We start from the raw sequence: 26,742 nt of genomic DNA, 5'->3' as shown, positions 1-26,742 counted from the left end.
GAAAATTAGGGGTTGTTTTTGCTGGTGTGACTATGCAGAACACTGTGGTGAGTCGGTCAGAACTCCAAAGAACGCAGAGTCGTACTCCAGGTGATTCAACTCGTACTTGCGGTTTATTTAGGTAATTGTGTGTGGTTCCTGAAATTAAACAACAATACAGCGTCAATGTCTGAATAAACTGACTGAAGTAGCATCACACATACTGCATAACTGCACATTTCTACATAAATACACGACACAAACAAAATCCACCGTGTATAACTCTCAAGTGTGCACGTGAACAGAGCATGCTATTAATTAAGGGTAAAACTAAAATACTCTGCTAAATAAACAATATTATTAATATGTAACATCACTTACTTGTATTTCCACGCACACACATCAAGGAGTAACAATAAACGGCAAACAGCAAGTTAAAATAAACAAAATGCGAACATAAACTATACTCTCTTTCACTCTACTCTTTTTTTTCTCTTTCTTCGTCTGCATGCTGCAGCTGCTCTAAGCCCCGCCCCTTAAAGGCTCAGCATGGCAGTTTGTTACACAGCCTTTTCCACAGCCGCCCCTGTATTCACCTGTGAATACGAATATCAAGAAAAAGGCTGAATAAAAGGAGGTGATTAATCATCATTAGGCAGGGCAGGTAGGCTGACAAGCCTTGCCACGGGTCGAATGTAAGTTCGTCCCTTTACAGTCACTTCAGCAGATCTGATCCGGGTGTCTGGTCCAGGAAAAACTTGAGAGACTTTACCCACAGGCCAGAGGGCTCGCGGAAACTGGTTGTCCACGATCATAACCACATCTCCTACTTGTAGATTTGCTGATTCAGTCTGCCACTTCTGGCGGGCTTGGAGTCCTGGCAGGTAGTACTTCAGAAAGTTCTGCCAGAAATGGTCGGCTAAAATCTGGCTGTGCCTCCATCTTCTCCTCCCAAGAATCTCCGGGCTGTCATAGATGACTTGCGGCAGCGAAGCATCCCGCCGTCCCATGATGAGATAGTTAGGGGTCACTGGGTCAGGATCTGCTACTTCGGATGAGATGTAACCTAGGGGTTTTGAATTAAGCATCCCCTCGATTTCGATCAGAACGGTGTGCAGCACCTCTTCAGTGACGATTTGGGCTCCAATGATGACTTGAAGAGCAGTCTTTAGCGAGCGAATTTCACGCTCCCAGCAACCTCCAAAGTGTGGGGAACCAGGGGGATTGAAAATGAACTTGATTTGCTGGCAAGCTAGCTGCTCTTTGAGGTCAGGGTGAAGAGCTTGAAATGCTTCCTGCAGCTCACGTTCTCCTCCTCTGAAGTTTGTCCCCTGGTCACAGAGGATCTCCTTGGGTTTCCCACGCCTGGCTACAAAGCGTCTCAGAGCCATTAAGAAAGCATCTGTGTCCATACTCGGGATCAAATCAAGGTGCACTGCTCTTGTAGTTAGACATTTAAACAATATTCCCCACCTTTTCTCATGACTGCGTCGGATCTTGATGGTGTATGGCCCAAAACAATCCACCCCCGTGGAATAAAATGCCGGCTTGAATAGACGCAGTCTGGCTGGAGGGAGATCCGCCATCCGGGGTGGGTTAGGTTGACCTTTCCACCTCTTGCACTCAGCGCAGAATCTCTGATGGCGGCGTACTGCTTCACGTCCACGTAGCACCCAATATCTCCTTCTGATCTCAGCGAACACCCTTTCTGGCCCAGGATGTTGAAGCTTCCTATCATAATCTTGTATGATGAGTTGGGTCAGAGCGTGTCTGGGGTCCAGAACAATAGGGTGAACTTCATCTACAGCCAGGTCAGGATTCCGGCGTAGACGGCCTCCTACTCTGATGAGCCCTGTTTTTTCATCAAACTCAGGTGCAAGTAAAAGAAGACAACTAGATTTGGCAATAGGTTTACCGGCCATTAGCAGGGTGATTTCCTCCAAGAATGATTCCCTTTGGGCTCGTTGTAGAGCTTCCATCTCAGCAGCAGCATAGGAATCAGCAGTGATAGGGTGGTTGGGGTCAGCCGCCCCGTGAAGGTGATGTACGATGGCCTCCAAGTAGCTGTCCCAAGTTTGGTGCTGGCGTGGATCTGGAACACTGGAGCTGGACACAGTTAGACAAACAGCTTGTCGTTTCAGCTCACCTTCAGGATTACTCTGGGGTGGAGGTGATAGGTCAGGCCAGTAACCTGGAGCTAGTTTCAGGAATTCAGGTCCATCGGTCCATCTACTGCCTTTGCAGATGTCTTGGATAGTGAGGCCACGAGTAATATCATCTGCTGGGTTGTCTCTTGAGGGCACATATCTCCACGTGGAAGCTTCCGTCATATCTTGTATTTCTGCCACACGAGTGCCCACAAAAACCTTGTATCTGCAGGAGTCTGAACCCAACCAGGTTAGGACTGTGGCTGAGTCAGACCACAAGGTACAGCTGCGTATGGGAAGAGTTAACTCAGAGCTGACGACTTTGCAGAGCTGAGCACCTGTTAGAGCGGCACACAACTCTAACCGAGGAACAGATTGCTGCTTCTTTGGAGCAACACGAGATCGAGCTGCAAGGAAGGCAACCTCGACTTCTCCTTCTGGACTCTCTGTTCTGAGATAAGCCACTGATCCATATGCCTGTTCAGAGGCATCACAGAATACATGGATATCTCTCATACAGTTGGGCTGGTCTAATCTGTGACTAGTGTAGCACCTAGGCAGTGTGATCTTGTGCAACTGTTCCAGCTCTGCTTCCCATGCATGCCACTTCTGCAGCAGCTCCTCAGGGAGTTGTGGGTCATCCCAATCCCTCTGCTTCTCCCACAGGTGGCGTACAATAACTTTGGCTCGGGTAGTATAAGGCACTATGTAGCCAAGAGGATCATACTGGCTAGCTAAAACTCTATAGATGTTCCTCATAGTAGCCACTGAGCAATCGATTCGTCTGTGTTTGTAAGTGAGGGTGTCAGACTTACAGTTCCAGTGTAGCCCAAGGGCTGGCTCTTGGATGTCGGACTGACCTTGACTGAGCCACAGCTCACAACTGGATGACCTGAGGTCTGGAGGAAGATGGCAGATAACATCTGGATTATTACTGGCCCACTGCCTCAACTCGAATCCCCCATCGGCCAGAAGGTGGCGCAGTTTGTTAATGAGTGTCTTGGCGGCTATTGGACATGTGAGACTCTGTAAGCAGTTGTCCACGTAGAAGGACTTGTTAATGGCAACACGAACATCTTCTTCTGGTTGGCTGTGGTCTATGACGTGTTTCTGCAACGCGAACGTTGCGCAACAAGGGCTGCAAGTAGTTCCAAATGGAAGTACTTGCCACTCGTAGACATCAGGGGGCTTGTCTCGGTTCATGTCCCGCCACAGAAACCGAAGCAGGGGTCGATCTGCCGGTAGGAGCCTCACTTGGTGGAACATGCCACGAATATCGCTGCTGAAGGCCACAGCATGTTCCCTGAAACGTAGGAGCACCGCTAGCAAGGCAGGGCCGAGAGTGGGACCTGGTAAGAGGAGTTGATTTAGGTTGTAACCTTGATGTTGGAATGAACAGTTGTACACCACCCGGTTCTTCCCATTATGTTGAACCATGTGATGGGGTATATACCAAGCTTCACCAATGGTGTCAGACTGATGGTCCACCAACTTCACTACATATCCAGATTCTACAAGCTTCTCAATCTCCATCTGATAAGCAGCAGCTTGTTCTGGCGACTTGGCTAGGCGCTTCTCTGTGCTTCTCAGGAGAGGCAACACTGCTTCTGGTGTGGAGTTCAGTAGAGGCATGTTCTTGATTCGAAGAAGGGGTGTGGCATAACGCTCAACACCACTGACATTGACTCTCACAGTCTGTTTTTGCAGGAGCCCGACTGCTTCGTGATCTTGTCGTGACCTAACTGCTAACTTCTCACTGCGGTAAGGGAGCACATCCATCTGCCATAACTTCTCTACACAGGAGAACAGCTCTGTGGGTGATGATGTAGACGTGAAGAGACAGTGACTCACATTCGTGATGGATTCCATGGCTTGTGCTGGTCCCTGTAGTGTCCAACCGAGGAGAGTCTTCACTGCTGCTGGCCCACCAGGTGATCCCAGTCTGACTGGCTCCACAGGTGTTATGAGGTGCGTGTAATCGGCGCCAATCAGCAACATGGGGCGGACTCTGTTTAAAGGAGGAAGAGGCAAACCTGACAAATGTTTGTACTTCTCCTGGAGTGAGACAACTGGATGGGAATGCTCTGCTAAACTCAGTTGCTCGGCTGTAAAGGCATTCTGGATGCTGTACACTTTGTCAGGGTTGGCTGCTGGGGAAATTGTGAAAGACACAGCCGCCCCGTGGAGCTTCTCCACTTCTTGTCTGACTGTACGAAGAGCTAACACCTCTTTGCTTCCTTTAAGGCCCAACTGTTTGGCAGCAGGCTGAAGCAGGATTGTCCGCTCAGAGCCATCGTCTAAGACGGCATACGTCTCAAGGGACTTGTCACCATTTCTCAGGACTACCTTACTGATCTTCAGTAGCACCTTGCAGTTGTAAACTGGTCGGTCAACATACATGACTTTATTGGCAGAGTTAACAAGGCAACTTTCTGCTGAAGGTGAAACTGATGTTGGTTCCTCCTCTGCTCTCTCATTCACCTCATGCAGCACTAGCAGATGTCTCCTACCACAGGTTTTGCAGGGAGCTTTAAGTGTACACTTTGCCGCTTGGTGATTACGTCCACAACGCCAACACTTATTATTCGTTTTAATCCATGTCACCTTCTGTTCTTTGCTCAAGGTCTTAAAGTTAGAACAGTTGTTCAGGAAGTGCTTGTCGTTGTCACAATAGGGACAGTAAGCCGTAAACTTCTCTATTCCCTTTGACTTGTTGACAACATATCCAGGTGTAGGTGGTGCTGCTACACTATTTGATCCAGATACCTTCTCAGTACCCAGGAGGATAGTAGCAGTCTTACTTGAGAGTTTGGAAGTGCGCTTGGTATCAGGCTTCTTGTTAAACGACTCCTCTCTCCTCGGGGGCTTCATGCTGTCTTCCTGAACTTCCAGCTCATATTCTAGCCAATCAGCAAAGTCAATGAGGGTAGGAATGGCTACTCTCAGGGGATGGATAAATCTCTTAAAGCTGGCATTGAGGTCATAGGGAAGTTTACTTAAGAGTCTTGAAACATGAGAGCCACAGACTAACTCGATTTGACCTCTCTGCCCCAGTTGTTCCAACATGCCTACTAGTGACCGCACGTTGAGGGCAAACAGACGAAAGCTCTTCACATCACCACAGCGTATATTTGGACCATCCATTAACTCTGCAATCCGTTGCACTGCAAGCTTGTGGGGCTGTCCATACATCTTCGTGAGAGCCAACATTGTATCAGTGTAAGGTTGCCTTGAGTTGCAGTAGGAGTCTGCTACAAGTGAAGCTTCTTCACACTGGAGATGATCAGTGAGGATCTGGTATTTGTATCTTTCAGTAGCATCGCCTGGTAATAGATTCTCTAAGGCAATCTTCATGCGTGCAAACTCTCTGGGATCTGGTGATGTAAATCTGGGGATAGTGGGCTTTGGCCCCCTGTATGTGGTCTCTCTCTGTGGCTCATTAAAGCTGGGAACTTGGACAAATGAAGAATCTCTATGTGAATAGGAAGGTGCGCTCTGCTGTGGTGTGTCTGCGTAATATAGGCTATGAGGCAGACCACCAGATGTTTGGGAAACTCTAGGATTAGTGAAATCTAATGGCAGGTTTCTTCGGGAGCTGAATGTTGGATATTGTAGCTGCTGGTATGCTGGAGAATTGGTAGGGGGTTGGTAAGGTCCATAACCACCGCTGTACACACTTTGAGGTGGAGGAGGTGGGAACAGAGACTGATGGGCGGCTGGCTGGGACTGTAAAGCAACCATCAGGCTCTGAAACTGTTTACGAAGCTCAGCGTTTTCTTGGCGCATCTCTTCGAGAGCAGCACTAAACTCTGGAACTTGGCTGGTCTGCTGCTCCCCGGTGACTTGCTCCATAGATTGACAAAGCTCTCGTTCTTGCTCCATATCATCCCTCAAATCCATCATGTCGAAGCTCTGGCTAATGGGTGGTGATGGAGATCTGGCAGTTGGACGCTCTAGTCCGCTTTGCTCATCTGATGGTTCCCCTGCAGCTGCTGTCCGGGATCTACTATGAGCTCCAGGTCCACTTAGGTCATAATCTGACAGGTATGAAGGAACTGACATTCGTCGTTTGGGTCGAGTGTCCAATGCCTTTGACTCTGAATTCTGCATCTTTTAAACAGTAGTCTGCTATCCGGCTCGAAGGACCATTGAAAATTAGGGGTTGTTTTTGCTGGTGTGACTATGCAGAACACTGTGGTGAGTCGGTCAGAACTCCAAAGAACGCAGAGTCGTACTCCAGGTGATTCAACTCGTACTTGCGGTTTATTTAGGTAATTGTGTGTGGTTCCTGAAATTAAACAACAATACAGCGTCAATGTCTGAATAAACTGACTGAAGTAGCATCACACATACTGCATAACTGCACATTTCTACATAAATACACGACACAAACAAAATCCACCGTGTATAACTCTCAAGTGTGCACGTGAACAGAGCATGCTATTAATTAAGGGTAAAACTAAAATACTCTGCTAAATAAACAATATTATTAATATGTAACATCACTTACTTGTATTTCCACGCACACACATCAAGGAGTAACAATAAACGGCAAACAGCAAGTTAAAATAAACAAAATGCGAACATAAACTATACTCTCTTTCACTCTACTCTTTTTTTTCTCTTTCTTCGTCTGCATGCTGCAGCTGCTCTAAGCCCCGCCCCTTAAAGGCTCAGCATGGCAGTTTGTTACACAGCCTTTTCCACACTAACTATATATTCTGTAATTGTATTAAAACTGAATCTTGTATAATCTTTAACAATAGTAACGGGACTAGAAAATCAGTTATTGTTAGTTGCAATAGATTATAAACGCCATTTCTTTTCTACAAAGGTTTTCTTTTAATATAATGATTTGGTTTGGTTAAATTTAACTTTTCGTCCTGGTTTGCAATAAACCCCATTTTAATGAGTAAATCATCAGAGTCAACACTTCATGCCCAACATTTTATTTAGGTTTTACTTCAACAAATTCAATAAACACAAACACTGGAATGCTCTAAAAATAATTTTAAATGTGTGCAACTACTAAACAAGCCGTTAGCTGTAAACACAAACAAAGAAAGGTTATTTATATCCAGCCCTCTTGAGAAGACTAGGGTTCTTCACAGACTAAATGTTATTCTGGGACAGTTTTTGTTTAGATACTGAGCTGTGCTACATTCTTAACCAAAGGTTTCAAGACGTTGAGATCTTGCAGGAGGGAGGACACCCCGACGCAATACCACACATCCCCAGTGTGGTCCGCAGGAGCGCTGAAAGACTCAATCTGCACTCCCTCCGAAGCCAACACTCCTAAACAGAACAATTAGAAAGAAAACGTGGGTGTGAATTTAAGGAACAAAGAACACTACAATTTAGAAATTATAATTGCAATCTTCAGACCTAATTAAATGTGATAAAAACAGAGGGAGAGAAAACAGTTTGGAGTTTCATAGTGATTTCAACAACACTTATTCCCAAAACTTCTCTCATTTTGTAGTAAAGAAGTGCAATCCACACAGACTAATGGTGTCTTTGCAGCCATTGGTGCATCCACATGAATATTTGTCCAATCACTTAGTTTATGTTAAATATTTTTGTTTAATTGTTCATTTGTAGAAATCATTTTTCACTGTAACAAACATTCATTTGTCAATAAAAGCCACATTTTGTTGATCATGCTTGATTTGTAAAGGCAATAAAAGGGTAAAACATCCAAGTGTGTGAATACTTTTTTATAGGCACTGCATTGCACACTGTAGTACTTATCTTATCAACTATATCCTTTCCAGTCAGAAGAAACAAGTTGGCCAATGTTAAGAGATTACTTTAAGTCTAAATCCTTTAGGAGTATGAATAATTTTGAGCTTAACAATCCTTGGTTTCAATGTTACTTTTGTTTTTAATGAACAGGCAGAAAAAGGTTCACATTTCTAAAAATGAGTTGATGTTTTGCTACAAAATATAATAAACATAAAATTTAATCTTTCAAAACTCCCCCAAATTGATGCTCAGGTGATATTCAGCAGCTGCTTGTTCCTAACCTGGCCATTTCCTAGTTTGCCCCTAACTGATCCACTTTTCCTAACTTTTAAGCATACGCACTTGTATTCCTGGTACTGTCAAAATCTATGAAAGAGTAGAGTTCAAAGAAATGTTTGAAAAACCATCAAAAATCCAAGAGCCAAAAATAATGGTGGTTTATTTTTTTAGATCGTTCAACAGACAATGCAATAAAAGTAGGACAATGACTGATACATTTTCATTGAACTGAAACTTGTTTGGTTACATTTAAACTAATTTTAGACTGTTTTCACTGTGTAACCACGCAGATTTATGTCTTTACCGCACATTTAATAGTAAAAGCAACCTCTCTTCCAACACACAAGTCTGCATAAGTAACCATGCCCCTTCCAGCAGCAGTATTTTCTGCTTCACTAGATGAATTTTGATTCAGTCATAGGCCTGTCGCAATAAACAATAAATCAATTAATCGGATAATAAATGAAAGTTAACGACCTCATTTTAATTTATCGGCTTTATCGTTTCTTCCTGCCTTTTTCTCTTTCTATTGATGACACTGGACGAAAAATGCGTCGTATGTTGTGTTTAGTTTTTATTCAAATGCATTTTTTGTTAAAGGAAACTGAGAGTTCATTTTATTTTCGTTTTTGGTTGCTTTGTTTATTTTGTTTATCAGTTCCAGTGTATTTATTTTTGGCAGGATATCTCTTGCATTATTATGTCACTACCATTACATCAGCTTAAAATGGTCTTCAAACAATATTATCGTTTATCGCAATAATTTTGAGACAATCAATCGCTCAGCAAAATTTGTTATCGTGACAGGCCTACTCAGTCGTTTGTCTTCTTACCAGCCACAGAGGGCAGCAGCTGAGGGTCGGCAGAAGCCTGGAGAAACAGCAGATTTCCTGTCAGAGAGACGGGCTGCCTGAAGACACTGCCGCTCAGCTCCAGTAGGACAGGAACGCCTCCTTGAACCGATCCGCTCGCTTTATAGCTGTGGCCGTCTGCCACAACCTCCACCTTACACAATCCTGCCTCCTCAGACACACAGTGGCTCTGATTCACCTGAAAATACAAGTTACATGAATTAAAAAGTATTTAAGTATTTGCCATGTGGGATTTATCGTCATAAGTTAATTTCCTACCGCTATTCCACTCTCCTTGGCGAGGCTCTGGATGTTGATAAGATTAGCACTACATCCAGATTCATGTTTCAAAAGTCCCACAAGTACAGCTGAGGTCAAATAACCCCCACAGGATTTCATGAAGTCCCCTGACCCTGATTTTCAAATAACAGTTTATAATGTTACGAGAACTTGAAAGCAAAGAATGCCTTTCACAGCAGAAAGGTTTATATATACACACATAAATATGACATAATTATGAGACAGTTATGTCCTTCATGTATCAAACACTGTCTTGTTTCATGGTTAGACCACTAGAGGGAGGTAAAAGAACAGCCTTTAGCAATTTTACACTTTCAGGAATTACTTCTCCTTTTAAGATCATTGTGAAAACGGGTTAGACCAGTTAGTAATTTGACCTTGAGTGATGATGTGAGCATGACTGAACGGTTTCCTAGAGGCACTGCAGGAGTGAAGCACCGCTCCGATAGCTTCTCCGAGTCTGATCAGCTGCTGAGACTCCTGGGAGAACGTGCCGGCTAAAACCTGAGCATTTACCTGCACAAAAAGGACAAAAATGAACAGTTTAAAAAAAAAAACTAATTATATTTTGCTTTATACTTGGAATTACTGCTATAGCATATAGGATCTCAAATTCAGGAGCATTTCCTGAAGGTTGTTTACCAGTTGCATCTGGGTTCAAGTCTAGAAAGGGGAAATGTGTCAATAGATACTCAGAAGTTAAATGTTTCACTTCTGGGGTGCGTCAGTGTATTAGGATAGGAACTTTCACTCACCCGACAGAACAAAGAGGAAGTTTGTTTGGAAAGGTAAAACGATTGTCCTAAATTCAACAAATGCAAGAATATTTTTTAACTTAACAGCTAAAGTTAAGCACTGCAGTCCACCTTGCTTTTGTAGGCAAACACATTCTAGTTACTCCTGTTTTTAAATCTTAACCTTTTTTTGTTTTGCAAAGAATATAGATGCTTTAAAAAGTTAATTTAAATTAAAAAAGATGTAGGACATTCGAGTGGCACTCACTGCTCCGACAAGGTTTTTGCCGTTCACCATGTCCACAATCTGCAGGGCGATATCCTCGCCGCAGCGGGCCTGAGCCTCCGTGGTGCTGGCTCCAAGGTGAGGACAGCTGATGACATTAGGATGGTTCACCAGAGAACGGTTCTTAGGCGGCTCCTGCAGCCAACAAACACAGAACAATAAGATCTAGATCAGAGTTTTCAGACCATTTTTAAACTACAGTGTCTTAAAATGTTGACTTTCTGATACCAGTTTTCACTTAATTAACAGAATACAATTGATTTTATTCTATCATTTCAGTTGAGAGTCATTAATCCTTTAATTTAGGATCCGAGGTGATGCCACATCATGGCCCTCATGTATGAAAAATGTACACAGTGAAAAAAAATTGGTTTAAGGTTGTTTTTTCCATCAATTTTGAAGTGGGTGTATAAATTACATTTTTGAATTCTCTATAAATTATTGAAATTGTTTTATTGCCCAAGACCTGCCACCCACAGATTGGGAACAATTAAAGTAGGAAATCATCAAAATCCAGTCACTAGCTAATTCCACTAAGTGTCTCTAGTAAAACAAAATTGCTTCAGAAACTACAGAGAAACTTTGTCGATTACGGAGAAATATCAGTAACTTAGATTTCACCTCAATAAAAACATCGAGTCCAGCTCCTCCACACTGTCCAGACTCCAAAGCTCTGAGAAGAGCCTCTTCATCGATGATGCCTCCTCTTGCACAGTTCACGACCTTCACTCCTTTCTTGCACTTTGCAAATGTTTCATCATTGAGCAGACCTTAAAAATAGAACACAACATGGCATTAGTCTGCATATTGTTGTTGTACCTGTCATCCTATGAGGAGAGTATAGCTCACCAACTGTGGAGGGCATCAGAGGAGTGTGGACAGTGATGTAGTCACACTGCGGCCAGAGCTGCTCCAGAGACATTTGCTCCACCCCCCAACTTGCCGACACCTCAGGCGGAGTGATCGGATCATAGCCGATCGTCTAGTGGGAAGCAAAGAAAACAGCCATGTAACATTTGTAAAAGTGTTATAATCCCACAAGTCTCATCATGTTTGGCTGTCTTGACTCACCCTCATGCCAAATGCTTGCATTCTTGTGGCAACCTCCTTTCCTATTCGTCCCAGCCCGACAATCCCAAGCACTTTGCCGTACAGTTCTGCTCCCATGAACTGTAAAAGTGAAAACAAAGACCCTAAATATGAACAGAGCAGAATCAGTGATCACATTTGATTACTGACAACTGAATGAACAATGGAGCCAACCATGCAACTTAAACTGCCATACATGCCAAATCCAAACTTGTCCCAGATGGGAATTTCCATGTACCTTTTTGCGATCCCAGTTGCCTTGTTTCATTGACATCACAGCTTGAGGCACATTTCTAGAGACCATAGAAATGATATTAGATGAATATATAGATATTAGGCTACTAATGTATGTTTATTTTTACAAAAACCTCTTGCCTTGAGAGGCTCATCAGCAGGGCACAGGTCAGCTCGGCGGCACTGATCGTGTTGCCACTTGGTGTGCTGCAAAATGAAATAAAATGGACGGTGAGTTAAACTGTGTGGCACAGTGCACAGAATGTTTGCCATTAGCTGCACACTTACTTCATGACAATAACGCCCTTGTTGGTGGCAGCATCAACATCCACATTGTCCACACCGGTCCCAGCTCTCCCAATAATTTTGAGATTATCAGCAGCATTTATAACGTCCGCTGTTACCTTGGTCGCAGATCTAACAACAAGGCCATCGTAGTCCTAAAGTGTACAACATAGCACAGAGTTATTGCTGAATTTATGTTGGCAGTCATATAAAAAGACTAAGTCATGCACATGGAGTTTCAAACTAATACCAAAAAGGATGCATAATATAGGCATAATATATGCCTATAAATTTAAAATATATATGTGAGGAAAAAACTAGGCAAATAGGTGGCGCTCTGCTATATAGGTACTTCAAAAGATTAGTTAAGACATTTCTTTTCCCCTTTCTTCAGGTAAATCAATTATTATTACAGAAGATTTATCAAACCAAAAATTCTAAAGTAATCTTTTACATTCAACTAAAGTATTGAGGGTGAATATTACTTAAAAATAATCTGTGCAAGTTCATTTTTATTATATCAATACAAAATGCTGACACTGCAACCTGCAATTGTAAACAAAAAGCTACTTTTGGAACAGTAGTGTAATTAACTCAGTTCAAATTATAAATTAAATAATCCCAAAAGAAAGCTTTAAAATAAATACTTTTAGAAAAATCCATAAGTAACAGTAAAAATTACACCAATCAACTTGATAAATATTGATAGCAATAGAGGGGGTGGCTTAATGGTGTCCATAGCTAACACTTGACCCAAGGATCCAATAGATTATGTGTCCGGGCCTGAACACTGCAGCGCATTCAAGTTTAAAGAGGAGAGTTCACTACTGGGGTATTAATCCACTTTAAAATTTCTTTTAACACTTGGAGTAAATGCCCGTGCACGTTGTTCTCGACGTGGATCTGATAAGAAGTGCCACTCTGCAGCATGTGGGAGTGATGGGAACTCAGGGATGAGTTGCATCAGCTTCACAATGGGCGGAATCAAGCTGAAGCCACTTTGCACATTTCAATACGGTATTAAAAAAGCGTTTATCAGCGATACATCCCAGTTAATTATTCAAACAGATTATCTCCGCTTTGTTTGTTTTGTGTGTGTGTGTGTGTGTGTTTCCCAAGAAAAGTGCAGCACGTTTTCAGCTGATGCAACTTTTCCTCCGCAAACAGGCAGCAGGTTTACGCTTCTTGAAACACCGAGCCGGGAAATTACACGATGGCAACACCAACCTTGATCTCTGCGATTAATTCCTCCTTTTTCATACTCTGCTTTTCAGTGACACGGATGCCGTTTTCCTCCAAGATCGCCCTGCAGCGAGGGTCAACGCTTTCACTGATCAGCACAGTTTTGATGCAGATGGGAGCCATCTTTGGAGGGGGGGGGGGTTTCTCTGCCTGCTGGTCGCGGAGGGGCCACCGGTGGATGTGGTAGTGAAATGATGGGCACTGGGGGAGTTCCTCTCCCTGCTTCTTACTTTAGTTCTGAATGGCTCTCACTGATTTCCCACGAACCCCTCTTTTTAACTTGGTCCCGCCTCTCGTGCATCTCCTGTTCTGACGTAACCACACGTGCACACTGGAGGCCAGTTCAGAAAAATGCTCCTCAAGAAACTTTGTGGTTGAAAGAAGAGTGTGCTTTCATTGCGAGAGGTTTGCGTACAGATTTAACTGAACTAAATGTCCATCAGATGAATCAAGTTTTATAAAAACCGAAGCCATAAGGATCGTACAAACAGTAAATCTTCTAACAGAAAGATTGGAAAAATATTTCAGAAATACAATTGCGCATACATGTAGCTAAAAATTTATTTCAGATCTGAATTTTGGCCAACATTTCGCACTCGCTTTAATTCATGTTCCCCTACACATTTTTTTGTCTTACATGTTTAAAAGTCTCAGATAATTTCACTCACTCATCTTTGAGGGTTGAAGAAATGAATGCCTTGTTTGAAGTCATTGACTTTGACTAGGTCACTCAAAAATCTTTTGCAGAAAAACTCTATTTTAAACATACTGGTGTGGATCGTAGTATAGTTTTACTTGAAAAAAAATGTATCTTAAAAATACATCTTGGCTTAATTTTCCAGATCATTTGCATACCCAGAACAGCTCATTAAAATCTCCAACACTGTTACTTTAATAACAAGAGAGAATAGAGAGAAACCCATTTATCCCATTTTTTTATTGTTTACCCTAAATGAACTGTGAGTGAGGTCACAGGAGTCTTAACTCAATAGATGATGTTCATCGACTGACTCATTAGGCTGCACATGACATCTCCCTTATCCTTTTAGTGTTCTATACCCATCTGTCTCTGTTTAAACTGCAAGGTATTTCTGATAATGTTAGTCATCTGGTGTGAACTACCGTCTTTTTCTTGGTCAATAAACAGAGAAGAGCTGACTAGTACTTCGATAGGTAATGTCAACGGAGGCTTTTGCGATAGTGGTAACATTTTCAACACAAAAAGCAGTTTTGTTAAAAACTGCTTTTCGATTTTCAACAAAAGTGGAAAAAACTTTCATTTTTCAATATATTTTAATATGTCATACACTCGTTCACACTCAGAAATAATGCACAATATGCTGCAAGATTTTACACCACTGTAAAATCTCTTGAAAGATTATTATTGCATGACTGTTAACTTAAAGACAACCACCATCCACAGTGCAGGGGCTTACACTCATAAAAGGCATGAAAATAGCTAATGCCTGCACATTTATAAACAACAATAAAACTAACAAAAAGTCAGCTGTATAAACTGTCAGTAATCAAGTTGGAACAGTGAGAAAGCAAATACTTTTAATCAAAGATAGTTGAATAACACATATTACAGCATTTGTTGCTAAGACCATGCTGTCTAAATTGTAAGTCAGTGTTTATATGATTATTTGAAGTAAGTAGGCCTACAGCCAAGACATCCACTCTATAACGGTGTGAAATATATACAATTGTATCCACCATAATACAAGTTTATTACTGGGATTATTATTAGTAGTATTATCTATCAATATTAATAAAGTTTGTGTCCATCCATCCATCCATCCATCCATCTTCTTCTGCTTATCCGAGGTCGGGTCGCGGGGGTAGCAGCTTCAGAAGGGAGGCCCAGACAGTTTGTGTCAAGCTTTCAAACCAAAACTTAGTTTAGCTGATTTGGATTTGACATCAGTGGAAATGGCCAGTAAACTGACTTGAGATGATCCCCTTTAGCTCTGTAGTGCTGCCTGTAAACAAACTGAAAATGTTAACCATGTAGTTCAAAGCAAATGTTGCAAGAAATTATCAAAAATTTTGCTTAAATATTTATTTTTAAAAGAATAACATGTAAATTATGTGAACGTTTTAATTACTTCAGTGTTTAATTATAAAACGTACGGCGTTTTTAGCCGTTACACTTCTGCGGACTGTGATTGGTTCTTCGGTTGCTTAGCTACAGTTCAACAGAAGCCGTCTCGAAACGTCACTTGAATATTAAATTTCACCGTGAACAGCTTTTGATTGGTTGTTTAGGTTGGGACGATCTTTGCGATAGGTTGTTAGTAAAGACATAGATAAATTTATACGTATTCGGCGATGCTCTTTAGTGTTGGTTATTTATAAAGTAATCCTTAACATTTCAGTTTGGCATTTATGATTTAACGAAGCTTAAACCGACTACAGCAACTAGAAATGGCGTCAATGACTCCGTGCGATGGGAGTCGGAGACCATTCAGTAAAAGCGGTGAGAATTAAATAAAATGTCCAAGGTTTTGCAAGTTTAATTAGTGTTGAGCTGTTATATGGTGAAATATTATGTCTGAATAGACATTATGTTATCCAAATCTAACGAGCTATTTCTTATTTGTGTTGCAATTATCTTTCTCAGCAAAGGGAAACCGAAAATCTTCTATTTTTAATGAACTCCTGATTTGTTATTCTGTAAATGTTTACATTGTTATGACTTCTAAAAGGTACATTAGAACTGTGTATTTATTTACTAATTTGTTTGCTAAAGTAATACAACTGCATTTATTTTCTGCAGTGCCTTTGAACAATACTAACCTTTCAGCTTTTTTGCACATTACGTCACAAATTTCAATGCATTTGATTTGGATTTTATGTAGCAGACAAAAAAAAAACCCCTGAGAATTATTGTTTCGAAGACTTTTTACAAGTCAAATTCTGTATTTCTGTTCACCGTCTTTTAACCAGACACTCTTACACACTGTACTGTATCTCAGTGTAAATACAGCTGTTTTGTGATGGTTTCAGAGGCTTTTTAGAGTACTTTTGTATGTCAATTTCATCATGAAGAGCAAATCAATATTCCATACTTAAAGCCTCTCACTTTGTCACCATTCATCTGAAAATGCAAGGAGTATGATGAAACCTAAACAGACAGACTGGGCAAGGAGAGCATTAATCAGAGAAGCAGCAAAGCTTTCCAATAGTCCACTGGTCAAAGTGCATGAAAAAATCTATAGACTAAATTACAGGTGAGTCCTGCAAGAAACCTTGTTAGAGACGGGAAAAGACCTGAGACTGGTGCAGCGGTTCACCTTCCAGCAGGACACTGACACTGAAACCACGACTGCACAATAAATCAACAACAATATATATTGTGACAGACATATGATCAACATCAATAGAAAATACGTCCAATAACATGTTCAATAACTGTCCAGCATTCTGTGAGCTTTGAATGGCATTTGTTTTCTTCAAACTTTGCAGTCAATTGCATAAAATGTCAATAGAAAACATCAACGTTTTTGGTTGCAGTGTTACAACATGTGAAAAGGTTCAAGGGGCCTTTACAGAGGCCTGTATTCTGCCTGATGCGTTGTGTTTTTATAGTTGCAGCCCTTTGTCTAGTACATTAGTACATTCTGGGTCAATTTGCCCCTTGGAGTTATCGGGTTTAGAAAAGCAAACAGTGAGGTTACCATAGCAAAGTGCAAACACTCAGAGTAGAAACCTTAGTCGTTCCACTAGCCAAGATCTGACTTAAGACAATTTTGCAGTAAAAGATAAAAAATGAAAATTACTAATAAAATGTTAGAAACTGGGTCTGTTTTTGTTGTTTTTATGCCATTATTTGCACTTTTTCAACAAGGAAAGAGAGACAAAGTATCCCAGCCTCCAGCTCTCAGAAAAATCACCATCCTAAGCCAAACTGGCTGGCACAGGATTCAAGATGAAATGAACGGGGTCGATAAAGAAAAGGAGCGTCTTAGAGAGGCAGCCAAACACAGGGAGGCCCTACACCTGCAGTCAAAGGAAATTGTTAAGCGGTGGCCTGATACTATTGTTGTAAGTCTGAGTGTAAAATCTGACATAGGTGTTGCTGTTTCTTAAAGATCTAAACATGAAATGTGAACTAACTGTACATTTACTTCTGTTTTCAGGGTCAAAGGCAAAAAAAGCTGGAGGCTAAAAAGATCCGAGAGGAGATGGAGGAGGAAAAGAGGAAAGAAATGGCTGCAGAGGAAGCCAGATACAAGGAAGAAGAGCAAAAAGAGGCCTTGACAAAAGCCAGAACTCAGCTGTATTATCAAAACGACCGGGTGAAAGGATTAAACGTCAGTACAAGCATTACAATTCAGCACCGTAGATATTACATCTAATTAGATCTGTGACAAATCAATGTTGCTACCTCCACAGCGCGCACTCCTGCACACAGAGGTGCTGAAAGAGAGGGAGGCTCAAACAGAGCTCAGGCAAATGATGAAAAGTGCCACTAAAGACATGGATAAAAAGTTCCTGGAAATAATGACAACCACAAACAGTGAAGCCCTGAGGAAAGAGCAGGAAAAGGCTGTGCAAAAGAAGCTTGAGAGACAGACAGTAGCAGAAGACCTGAAAAACCAGTAAGACCAAATCCATCCCTTCATCTCATGTTTAGTTGGACTCATGTGTAGTTGGATTTATTTTTTCAGTAATGCTGAAAAAATAAATAAAAATCTAAATCAGAAATATTTATTTTTTTTAGGATAAAGGCCAACGAGTTTGCGCGGGAGCAACAGAAGCTGGAAATGAAGAAGGACGCTGAGGAAACCCAGCAACTTCAGGAGCGTTATCAGTGGGAGCGAAGAATGGAGTCCGAGCGGCAAGCAAACCAGAAGAGGAACCTCATGAACGCTCACCTGGTCAATCATAAAAGACAAGATTGTACATTCTTTGCATCCAGATTTGACAGTCTGTTTATTTGTACATTTTGTGTCCCTCAGGATCATCTCAATAATAGGGCACTAAGAAAAGAGCAAGAGGCGCAAAAGCAGAAGGCTGACGAAGAGCAGATGAAACTCTTTCTTTCAGCCAAGGACCAAATGACAAAGCTACGGAAACAAAGAGAGAAAGAGTTATTTAGGTCTTGCTAAACATTAAATACAGTTGGATTTATTTATTACTGAAAAGTTTTACATATTTTTGCTATTCAATTTAAATAGTTGAACCAATGTATTCATTGCAGAGTGATCCATTTCAAGTCTTCATTTATATTAATTTAAGTGATTTTTCAGCCAATGACAACATATGACCAGTAATAGATAATAGCCATTAGATGGGCTACATAATCATGTGGAAGACTGCTGACTTGAGTAGTTGTGCAGTACAAAATTACTGATACCAAAATCCTTTCTAATGGACAGTTGAGTGGAAGGTAAAAGTGTGGTGGAAAGATGCACTCGTAGTATATCATCTGCTAAGATTTCTCATTGGAGTTGCTCATTTGAGTCTTTTTTTTTTTCCTCCAGTGAAGTTCAGCAACGAAGAGAGAGGATTTTGAACAAGCTGGCAGCCACGCAGCAGGAGCAGGCTACGAACGACGAGCAGAGGATCGCTAAAGCTCTGGCTGAGTGGGATGCAAGACAGGCGCAACTGCAGCTGGAGGAGGAACGGAAGAAGTCTGACATGTTGAAGTCGATAGCTGCACACAGGGAGCTTTTGGTAATCCAGCATCATTCATAATATTTGAGACAATGGTTGCAACAACTTTCTAAATACAAATTGTTTTATCAGAGAAAGGAAAAGGAGCACTTGGATAAAACTGCAGAGCAGGAAACCCGAGATGCTCTGCAGGCAAAGAGAGAAGCCGACAAAATATATGCCGAGAAGCAACAACTGAAGGCTGAGAAAATGAGAAAAGAACAAAGAAAATTGCATGACTTCAATGTTGCACAGATGGTAATAGCTGAAAAACTCCACCGCTATCTGCTTCAGCGCTTATGATTACTGATATCTGAACGTGAAACTTGGCTCTCTCCTAAACGCAGGCAGAAAGAAGCGCCAGACTTCAGCAGATGAAAGACGATGAACAAGAATTCGAAGCAAAGAACGCAAAGCTCAGCGCTGAAGAAGAACTCAAGTTTCAGCAGTATTCACAGCACATCATCAAGGCAGCAGCAGAGGCCAAGAGAAATTTGTTTCCACTTTACAAAGCCACGAGAGAAGGAGTGGGAGGTGGGCACGGTCCCGTTTTCAGTGGAGTTAGGCCCAGCTACCTCGTCCAGGACAGTTCTGGAGCTCAGATGCCCAGATACGTGTCCATCACCACAGAAAGCATCAGAAAGCTTAACGAGGCTGGAGACATTCACGAGGCAAAGAAGAGACTGGGCTTCACCTGGTGAATTTTTTAAGATTTTGTCACCTTAAGACTAGGGCTGCAACTATTATTTTAGTGATCAATTATGTTATTATTCTGGAATCAGATAAAGTGTGTTGATTTGCAATTATCCATCACAGATCAAACGTCAGTACAGCAGGGCTCACTTCTTTTAGGGTGCACATTTGCTTCATTGTGTAGCTGAATACTGTTTGGTCTCAAACTGAGCTGCTTTCAAACGGAAATCTGGAAAGATTTTAGGTAAAAAGTCTAACTCTGGGATGTTTAGTTTTGAATTTAAGTTTTCCATTTCCTAATATGGAAAGTATTTGCTTTAGTAGATTTTATCCTTTGTATTAGTATTTGAATGTTGTATCCATTTCTCCAACAAACTGTTAATTTGTCCATTTCCTTGTTCAATATTTAAACCCTGACCTTCTTGGAATATCTGCAGTTATTTCAAAGTGAACTTTTACATTTATAGTTTAAAAATGGATCAAACCTACAGCAACTATATAGTATGTTGACCAGGAAAAGCTAAGAACCTAAAATAGCCACTGTTAGGAAGGCCAACATTGAGCAGATAAGCAGTTTTATCTCCATTTATCAAAGTCATCACCAAGGCAGTTTCATCCAGGTGACATCTTCAAGTTTAGGTTTTTATTATTGTCATTTTCATTTGAAGTCATGTTTTGGACTCTTACAGTATATAAAAACAAAAAAACCAAGCTTTATAATTTAATCAGCATTCCCACATTTTCTTCCAAGAAAGAAATTGTACATTTGTTTTTCATTCTAAATAAAGATGACAGAATTACAGTAAAGGTTTGGCAGAGTAAAAAAGAAACAAGTATCTCATCTAAATAAAGCAAACAGGGATGAGCATGCAAGATAATGTTTTCCAGGTCTTTTGCTTAGTAAAAATGAAAAAAGGTTGCAGTAAAATATTGTTTTTATTTTTAACTAAACAGACTGACAGCAAGGCTTCTGCAAAACTAAAATAAAATGAATCAAATCTGTAAAACAACCATATCAGCTGTTGTGGTCATGTGAGATTAAAATATTATTGGGTACTTGCTTCTTATATTCACATTAAACGTCAGTTCCAGATCATTGTGTTTCTGCCAGCCTTACAAGTTCCTCTAATCAGCTCCATGATTAAAACAACGCTCTTTCAGGTCCAGCTAGCGTTCACACGAAGCAGCAGTTTGTAGTTACACATTTGAGAAGGTGTTATGTTTATGTTTCTTCCTCTTTTTTTGATGTCTGCTCCAGTTTATATAAACTGGAGATCTGAACAGAGGACTAATTATGTTTATCTGCAGATGAAACTAGCTTGTTAATTTTTTAATCAACAAGCAGCGTCAGTCGCTGTCGGAGCTGGAACTAGAGCTTGACCGACTTTTCTTGCGATCTTTTCTATCTCTGCTTTTTGTACTATCCGGGCTTCTCTTGTCTCTGGATTTCTTTCTTTTTGTAGAATCAGGACTTTTTCGGCTCTTCCTTTTTTCTGCTCTATCACTGTCGGAGCTGCTGCTGCTGCGCCTGCTGCTGCTATGTCGCCTCCTGCGGTTGGTAGAGTCCCTGCTTCTGTCATTTCTTTGAGAAGATCTTTCTCTGCTGCGGTCTCTCCTACGGCTTCTGCTTCTTGAGCGCCTGCCTCTGTCTCTGGTCTTACTCCTGTCTGGACTTCTGGACCGCCTGTCCTTCTCCCTGGATGTTCCTCTTCTCCGTTTCTCCCTCTCCTTACTCCTGCTTCTTTTTCTGGCCCTTTCCTTATCTGTTTTTTCATCTTTACCTTTGTCTCTGTTTCTGCTGCTGGATCTTTCCTTGCTTGCTGATTTTGCCTTTGTTTTCTCCTGATCCTTTTCTTTACCCTCTTCTTTATGCTTCGTATCAGATTCCTTGTCTTTAATTTTATCTTTACTCTGATCTGCCTCTGAGTCTTTTTCTTTTTTATGTCCTTCTTTGCTCCTTGAGCGCCCTCTTCTGTCACTACTTTTATGCTTATTGGCCTTCTCTCTGCTTTTAGACCTTCTACTCTTTTCTCTGCTTCCACTGCGACTGCGAGACTTTTCTTTTTTCTTTGCTTTGTGCTTGCTGTGATGCTCATCCTTCTCTGCAGTACCGCCCTCTTTGCTTTTAGACCTGTGCGACCGAGTTTTCTTTTCCTTTTTGCCCTCGGCCGTGTGTTCATCTTTTGTGTCGGATGTCCTTCTCTCTCGTTTTGGAGCGTTAGTTTCTTCATCCTTAGCATCAATCAAGTCACTTCTGTAATAAATGAATAAAAACAATAAGTAAGGTAATGGACAACTACTCTCAGGTAAAAATTTGATATGTAACCTACAATTACATCTCAAGTTTTAGAAAGATTTTTGAATTATATTGTCTATTAAAGAATGGTCTGAAAATATTAAATAACCAAGATGATCTTAGCTTATCAATATTGTTAATTTTACGTATGAAGGGCCAAAATTAGATGATTGTACATGTTAAATAAACAAAACGTATTTCTAGTTTGTTTCAATTCATAAAATACATACCTTTTAATGATAAAATATTTTATTAAAATTGGAATTCAGTATGTTAAAAGCACATATAGCTGTCCCTGCCACCTTGCACCACCCACTCCCTGTAAATGCCCTCTTTCTGAAACTCCACCTATTCACAAAGTGAACATTCTTACTTGTCCCCCTTAATCCATCGCTCTCTGGTGACTGCCCTCATCCTCTGACGCTGCATCTCCTGGCGCCAGTGTGGAGGAGTTTCACTACGCCGATATCGATCTCTAGATCTTGAACGAGAACGTGATGGAGTTCGGTACCTCTGTTGAAAGAAATAAAATTGCGATTTTTTTTTTTTTTTTACCTGGGACTGCATATGAGCCAAGTATATTCAATTTAAATGCTAAAAGAAATAATACAAAAGGTACAAGGAAACCTGAATAATGATGCATTACATTTAAAATCAAAGTAATGATTTTACAGAAAGCAGAAATATTTTAGCTGAGCTCTTTGCATCTTTTGGTCACTTACCCTCGGTCCCCTCCCTTTTATCTTCCTTCCTGATCGAGTGGTAACCTGAAATCGCCTCTGATATGGTGACTGAGAATTATATAAGCCAGCGCTGCAAATAAAGAAAAACATGATGGTCAAGCAAACACAGTACCATTACTTCAGGTTTTCCTTTCTTGCGGCAGCTTATGAAACACTAACTTCTGTCTGGATCTGTCCTCTTTATTCCTCGGGTCCTTTTCGTCCTCCTTGTTTGGCTTCTCGGCTGGTGGAGGACTTCTCCTCATGAGGAACCGGTTCTCTGGGATGGGAGGGATTTCTTCAGGCCGTACAGTGGAAGTAACCTCATCTTCTTGTTCTTTCTCTTCAGCAGTTTCCTCAACAGACCTATAAAAAGAAAAATTCTGTTTTAGACGTTGCTTTTTTAATAAACATTAAAATAAACATTAAAGTCAGAAGTCATGCAAAAATATGATGTACTTCTTTTCCTTCTTTTTTAGTTTTTTTTCCTTCTTTCGCTTCTTAGATTCTTTTTCAGATTCTTCTGAACCTGAGGAAGAATCCGAGGAGCTTTCAGAGTCAGATGAGCCACCGCTGGAGCTGGACGAGGCTTTCTCTCTCTTTTTATCTGCTTTCTTTCCTTTGAAAGAAAACGACAAACATCAAAATCAGTTTTAGGACATTTGTACCAGTTTTTTATGAAAAGCCAGAGATCGAAACCAACCTTTTGATTTTGGGATGAGCTCTCCGCAGTTCAGAATTTTCACTTCAGCGTACGGCCGGCTGTTAGGGTCCGTTTTCTGGTTCTCCATCGTTTGAACGACTTCTTGGCCAGAAATGACATGACCAAAAACCACATGGACACTAAAAACAGACGAGCTAAATCAAATTTTATGTCGATAACACAATCAATTTGTGTTTAGAAATAAAATCAGGTGCTTCTTACCCATCCAAATGAGGTGCAGGTTTTGTTGTTCTGAAGAGTAAGAGCCAGTCAGTGAAGAGAAACGCCAATAAACGTGTAAACTTGTTCAATAAGTACTACCAAAAAATAAAACTGACATTATTTATAAAAAAATAAATAAAAAGCCACTTACATGAAAAACTGTGACCCATTTGTATCTTTGCCCCTATTGGCCATTGACAGCAGATAATCTTTGTTGTGTTTAACACCAAAGCTTTCATCTAGAGGGGAAAGGAGAGGATTGTTCGGCCATCTTGAAGCCAACACCGCGTTTGACAACATCTGACAGCTCTGATGGTGGCTTCTTTACCTTCAAAAAAGCCTCCATAGATGGATTCCCCTCCTCTTCCATTTCCTGTAGTGAAGGAAAATAAACTACAATCAGATTCTAGTTGATTACAATTTATTAGAAAATATGTTTCTCATGTGTTCTGAAATAAAGAGTGGTATTGTGCCACTTATTTTACCCTGGACATTTCTTCTCCGAGACCATTTATGTATACCAATGTCAGTGAAATAAGCACAAATTTTAACTCAAAAACCCTTCTTGCTGCTATATTATTGACAAAGTAGACATGTGAGCTCAATAAGAAATAATGTGATTAATTACGTTAAATGTGTTAAAATCTATATAATTAATTTATCAATTGATGCTAATGTGTTAAAGTCCCATTCCTAGATGTTATTATTGTCCTGTAGAGAGCAGAGAAAAATCGGGGCAAAAAAATTGTGTAGTGTGAAGTGGGCTTAAGGGAGGAGTGAACTATTGCATCAGGTAGTCAGTCGGATGTGCTCATCTTCTCTATCTACATCTAATGATTATTGAAGGGCAATATAATATACAGACTTCATAATCTGCACTCTTTTGGTTGAATGTAGTTTTTATTTCCACTTTGATTTTATGTTTAGTTTTTATTCAAGTGCATTTTTTGTTTGTTAATGGATACTGAGAGTCAATTTTATTTTTGGTTGTTTTGTTTATTTAGTTTACCAGTTCCAGTGTTTAGTGTTCTTTTGAAAATAAAGTACATCTATTTTTGGCATGATATCGCTTGCATTATTATGTCGTTACCATTACATCAGTTTAAAATGGTCTTCAAAAAATATTATCGTTTATCGCAATAAGTTTTGAGATAATTAATCGCTCAGCAAAATTTGTTATTGTGACAGGCCTACTGGCATTAGTTTACAAAATTAAGATCAAGTGGAGAAGTGTAGTGACAGGAAGAAAACTATCAGTATTGGGTCTATGTTGACATAATACATGAAGCTCAAACCATTCTGCACCTAGTATTTCATTCACAACCTTTTATATCTCACCTTCGCTGAAGTCTCCTCCTTGAATCATGAAGTCTTTCACAATGCGATGGAAAAGGCATCCTTTGTAGTGCAGGGGCTTCTGAGTTCCCTTGCCTATGCCTTTCTCGCCTAAATGAAATAACAGTCCATCGTCATAACTGATCTGTAACATGAAGATAATCAATTCGTAAAAAGAAAAAAATTATGTGGAGAAGTCCTTCACCTGTGCAGAGGCATCGAAAGTTTTCACAGGTTTTGGGGCAGATGTCTGAAAATAACTCCACCACAATTCTGCCAACTGTGAAGAGCAATCAATAAGTTAGAAGTGAGTCAGGATGAAATACCCAGCCTTCACAGTTTTTGGGAGACATATTTAATAAATATAATTTAGACCAATTGTAAAGTTTTAATAATTTGAAGTTTTAAATATTGAAAAAAAAAAATCAGATTTTTCTCTCAGTCAATCCACTGACAACAACCATGTTTTGGACTCATTAAACATAAAGCCTAATGAACTGTAAATGGAAAAGTAAAGTTATAGGGAGCAGAAGTAAAAGTAAAGGACTTCTGATAATTCAACAGTCCAGAGCAGCAGAGAGTGTGTAAAATAGGTGACGAAGTGTGTGCAAGCAGGTTGGAATGCTTGACGAAAAGTGCTTTTAGTGGTGAAAGGGTATCAGCAAGAATGAAAGGAGAGTTGTACAAGACAGCAGAGAGACCAGTGATGATATATGGTTTAGAAACAGAGCCGATGGGGAAAAGACAGGAGGCTGAACTGGAAGTTGCAGAGCTGAAGATCCTGAGGTTGTATTTGGTAGTGACAAGGATGGGCAGAATCATTAATGAGTACATCAGAGAGACAGCAACCTTCAGATGTTTTGGAGATAAAGTTAGTGATTAGATCGGCAAAAGGATGCAGACTTTGGAACCACGAGGCAGGTGGGTGAGAGGAAGACCAAAGAGAAGATTAGGAAGACATGAGGATAGTTGTAGTGCAGGTGGAGGATGCAGAGTATATGACTAAACGGAGAAGGGAAAAGCCGAAAGAGAGGAAGAAAAAGCTTGAAGATGCATCTTTCCATGTAAAAGGACAATCTTGTAATCCCATCACCTACTGTTGATTTAAAAATAATAACAAAAAAAACCTTCTACATTCCTCTCACCTAGAACATTACTGATCCCGACGTCAAAGAAGCAACGAGGGCGAACCTTGATCCCCATAGTTTCTCCCAAACACCTGCAGTTGAACCAAACAAATGAAATTACAGGATAAACTTAAATTTACCTCGGAGTTCTTTATGTCAAACATAGAGAACTCACGACAATTCCTTAAAATATAGCAAATAAAAAAACCATTGACTGCTGAAAGCCTACGCTGTAGCAACATGTGGTTTAAGATATAACTGTTTGAGCAATTTGAAACTGAATCGTTTCTTCGTCTCTTTACGACTAGCTGGTTAGCTTTAGCAACATAGCGCTTCGAGTCTTTAGAAATGTTAGAGCAGTTTCGTGGATACTTGAATAGAGAGATTGAATATTCCATTAATTTCTGTTTATCTACTGGTTAGGACTGCGTAGTGCATAGCAGAGTCACACTGAGACACTACCTCCCATATAGGCCCAGTTGTTAGCATTAGCCAAAAAAAAAAAAAAACTCGCCTAATGTCTGCAGCAGCCATACACGCACACAGAAGAGGTTTGACAACTACATGGGAGCTTTTCGGTTTCACTACTTCAGAAAAACAGATAAGTAGACGTAGATAGTGTAACAATACTTAACCTGGAAAAACAAGAATTTCAGTCTATACAGCGAAAGGTTCTTACAAGCGACGAAAAGCGTATTTTCATTCACAGTTGAGCTCACTGTTTTCTAAAGATGGCGCCGCAGGAACGTCAACTGGTGTCTGCCTAGAGTGGCGAGCCAGTGAACGCTGGGGGGAATTTTATGCCCTGAAAT

The 26,742-nt window shown here is 40.6% G+C and overlaps 4 protein-coding genes across 6 annotated transcripts; 1 reads left to right on the top strand and 3 right to left on the bottom strand.

The window, feature by feature from the left end:
- Positions 1 to 601: 601 nt before the first annotated feature.
- LOC111609314 lies at positions 602 to 6,924 on the bottom strand. Its single transcript, XM_023336981.1, has 2 exons — positions 6,637 to 6,924; positions 602 to 6,414 (listed from the first exon to the last, which is right to left on the bottom strand). Exon 2 carries the CDS (start codon positions 6,234 to 6,236, stop codon positions 621 to 623), a length of 5,616 nt encoding a protein of 1,871 aa, XP_023192749.1. The 5' UTR covers positions 6,237 to 6,414; positions 6,637 to 6,924; the 3' UTR covers positions 602 to 620.
- Positions 6,925 to 7,059: 135 nt separating this feature from the next.
- Positions 7,060 to 13,435, bottom strand: phgdh (phosphoglycerate dehydrogenase). Its single transcript, XM_023337003.1, has 12 exons — positions 13,157 to 13,435; positions 11,933 to 12,084; positions 11,786 to 11,851; positions 11,649 to 11,703; positions 11,393 to 11,491; positions 11,171 to 11,303; positions 10,943 to 11,091; positions 10,304 to 10,456; positions 9,679 to 9,817; positions 9,281 to 9,414; positions 8,984 to 9,200; positions 7,060 to 7,421 (listed from the first exon to the last, which is right to left on the bottom strand). Exons 1-12 carry the CDS (start codon positions 13,292 to 13,294, stop codon positions 7,267 to 7,269), a joined length of 1,590 nt encoding a protein of 529 aa, XP_023192771.1. The 5' UTR covers positions 13,295 to 13,435; the 3' UTR covers positions 7,060 to 7,266.
- A 1,963-nt stretch (positions 13,436 to 15,398) lies between these two features.
- Positions 15,399 to 20,070, top strand: ccdc173 (coiled-coil domain containing 173). Of its 2 annotated transcripts, XM_005815842.2 has the most exons (9): positions 15,399 to 15,650; positions 17,022 to 17,218; positions 17,314 to 17,487; positions 17,570 to 17,775; positions 17,898 to 18,054; positions 18,136 to 18,275; positions 18,661 to 18,853; positions 18,926 to 19,090; positions 19,180 to 20,070. In XM_005815842.2, exons 1-9 carry the CDS (start codon positions 15,599 to 15,601, stop codon positions 19,531 to 19,533), a joined length of 1,638 nt encoding a protein of 545 aa, XP_005815899.1. In that variant the 5' UTR covers positions 15,399 to 15,598; the 3' UTR covers positions 19,534 to 20,070. The 2 variants fall into 2 exon arrangements, with proteins under 2 accessions (XP_005815899.1, XP_023192770.1); XM_023337002.1 differs by having other exon boundaries at positions 17,898 to 18,275.
- A 163-nt stretch (positions 20,071 to 20,233) lies between these two features.
- ppig (peptidylprolyl isomerase G) lies at positions 20,234 to 26,699 on the bottom strand. Of its 2 annotated transcripts, none has more exons than XM_023337000.1 (13): positions 26,610 to 26,699; positions 25,949 to 26,022; positions 25,009 to 25,083; positions 24,807 to 24,914; positions 23,797 to 23,841; positions 23,620 to 23,707; positions 23,469 to 23,498; positions 23,247 to 23,386; positions 23,003 to 23,162; positions 22,724 to 22,909; positions 22,544 to 22,634; positions 22,195 to 22,334; positions 20,234 to 21,779 (listed from the first exon to the last, which is right to left on the bottom strand). In XM_023337000.1, the coding sequence occupies exons 2-13, from the start codon at positions 26,004 to 26,006 to the stop codon at positions 20,873 to 20,875; spliced, it is 2,028 nt and encodes a 675-aa protein (XP_023192768.1). In that variant the 5' UTR covers positions 26,007 to 26,022; positions 26,610 to 26,699; the 3' UTR covers positions 20,234 to 20,872. The 2 variants fall into 2 exon arrangements, with proteins under 2 accessions (XP_023192768.1, XP_023192767.1); XM_023336999.1 differs by having other exon boundaries at positions 26,565 to 26,685.
- Between the last annotated feature and the right edge of the window lie 43 nt (positions 26,700 to 26,742).

Source organism: Xiphophorus maculatus, chromosome 7, assembly GCF_002775205.1.
Source record: "Xiphophorus maculatus strain JP 163 A chromosome 7, X_maculatus-5.0-male, whole genome shotgun sequence".
In the NCBI taxonomy this organism is placed as follows: Eukaryota; Metazoa; Chordata; class Actinopteri; order Cyprinodontiformes; family Poeciliidae; genus Xiphophorus; species Xiphophorus maculatus.
Note: the sequence above shows the minus strand (reverse complement) of the source record. Positions and strands in the feature narration are given on the sequence as shown.

Coding starts and splice junctions, on each gene's coding strand:
- phgdh (XM_023337003.1), bottom strand. CDS start 13,294: ATGGCTCCCATCTGCATCAAAACTGTGCTGATCAGTGAAAGCGTTGAC. Junction 11,852..11,932: donor AAGGGCGTTATTGTCATGAA/GTAAGTGTGCAG, acceptor TTCATTTTGCAG/CACACCAAGTGGCAACACGA. Junction 11,704..11,785: donor CTGCTGATGAGCCTCTCAAG/GCAAGAGGTTTT, acceptor TATGGTCTCTAG/AAATGTGCCTCAAGCTGTGA.
- ccdc173 (XM_023337002.1), top strand. CDS start 15,599: ATGGCGTCAATGACTCCGTGCGATGGGAGTCGGAGACCATTCAGTAAA. Junction 15,651..17,021: donor GAGACCATTCAGTAAAAGCG/GTGAGAATTAAA, acceptor TTTTTCAACAAG/GAAAGAGAGACAAAGTATCC. Junction 17,488..17,569: donor ACCGGGTGAAAGGATTAAAC/GTCAGTACAAGC, acceptor CTACCTCCACAG/CGCGCACTCCTGCACACAGA.
- ppig (XM_023337000.1), bottom strand. CDS start 26,006: ATGGGGATCAAGGTTCGCCCTCGTTGCTTCTTTGACGTCGGGATCAGT. Junction 23,842..24,806: donor AGGAGGAGACTTCAGCGAAG/GTGAGATATAAA, acceptor CCTTCACTACAG/GAAATGGAAGAGGAGGGGAA. Junction 23,163..23,246: donor GCTCATCCCAAAATCAAAAG/GTTGGTTTCGAT, acceptor TTTCTTTCAAAG/GAAAGAAAGCAGATAAAAAG.
- LOC111609314 (XM_023336981.1), bottom strand. CDS start 6,236: ATGCAGAATTCAGAGTCAAAGGCATTGGACACTCGACCCAAACGACGA.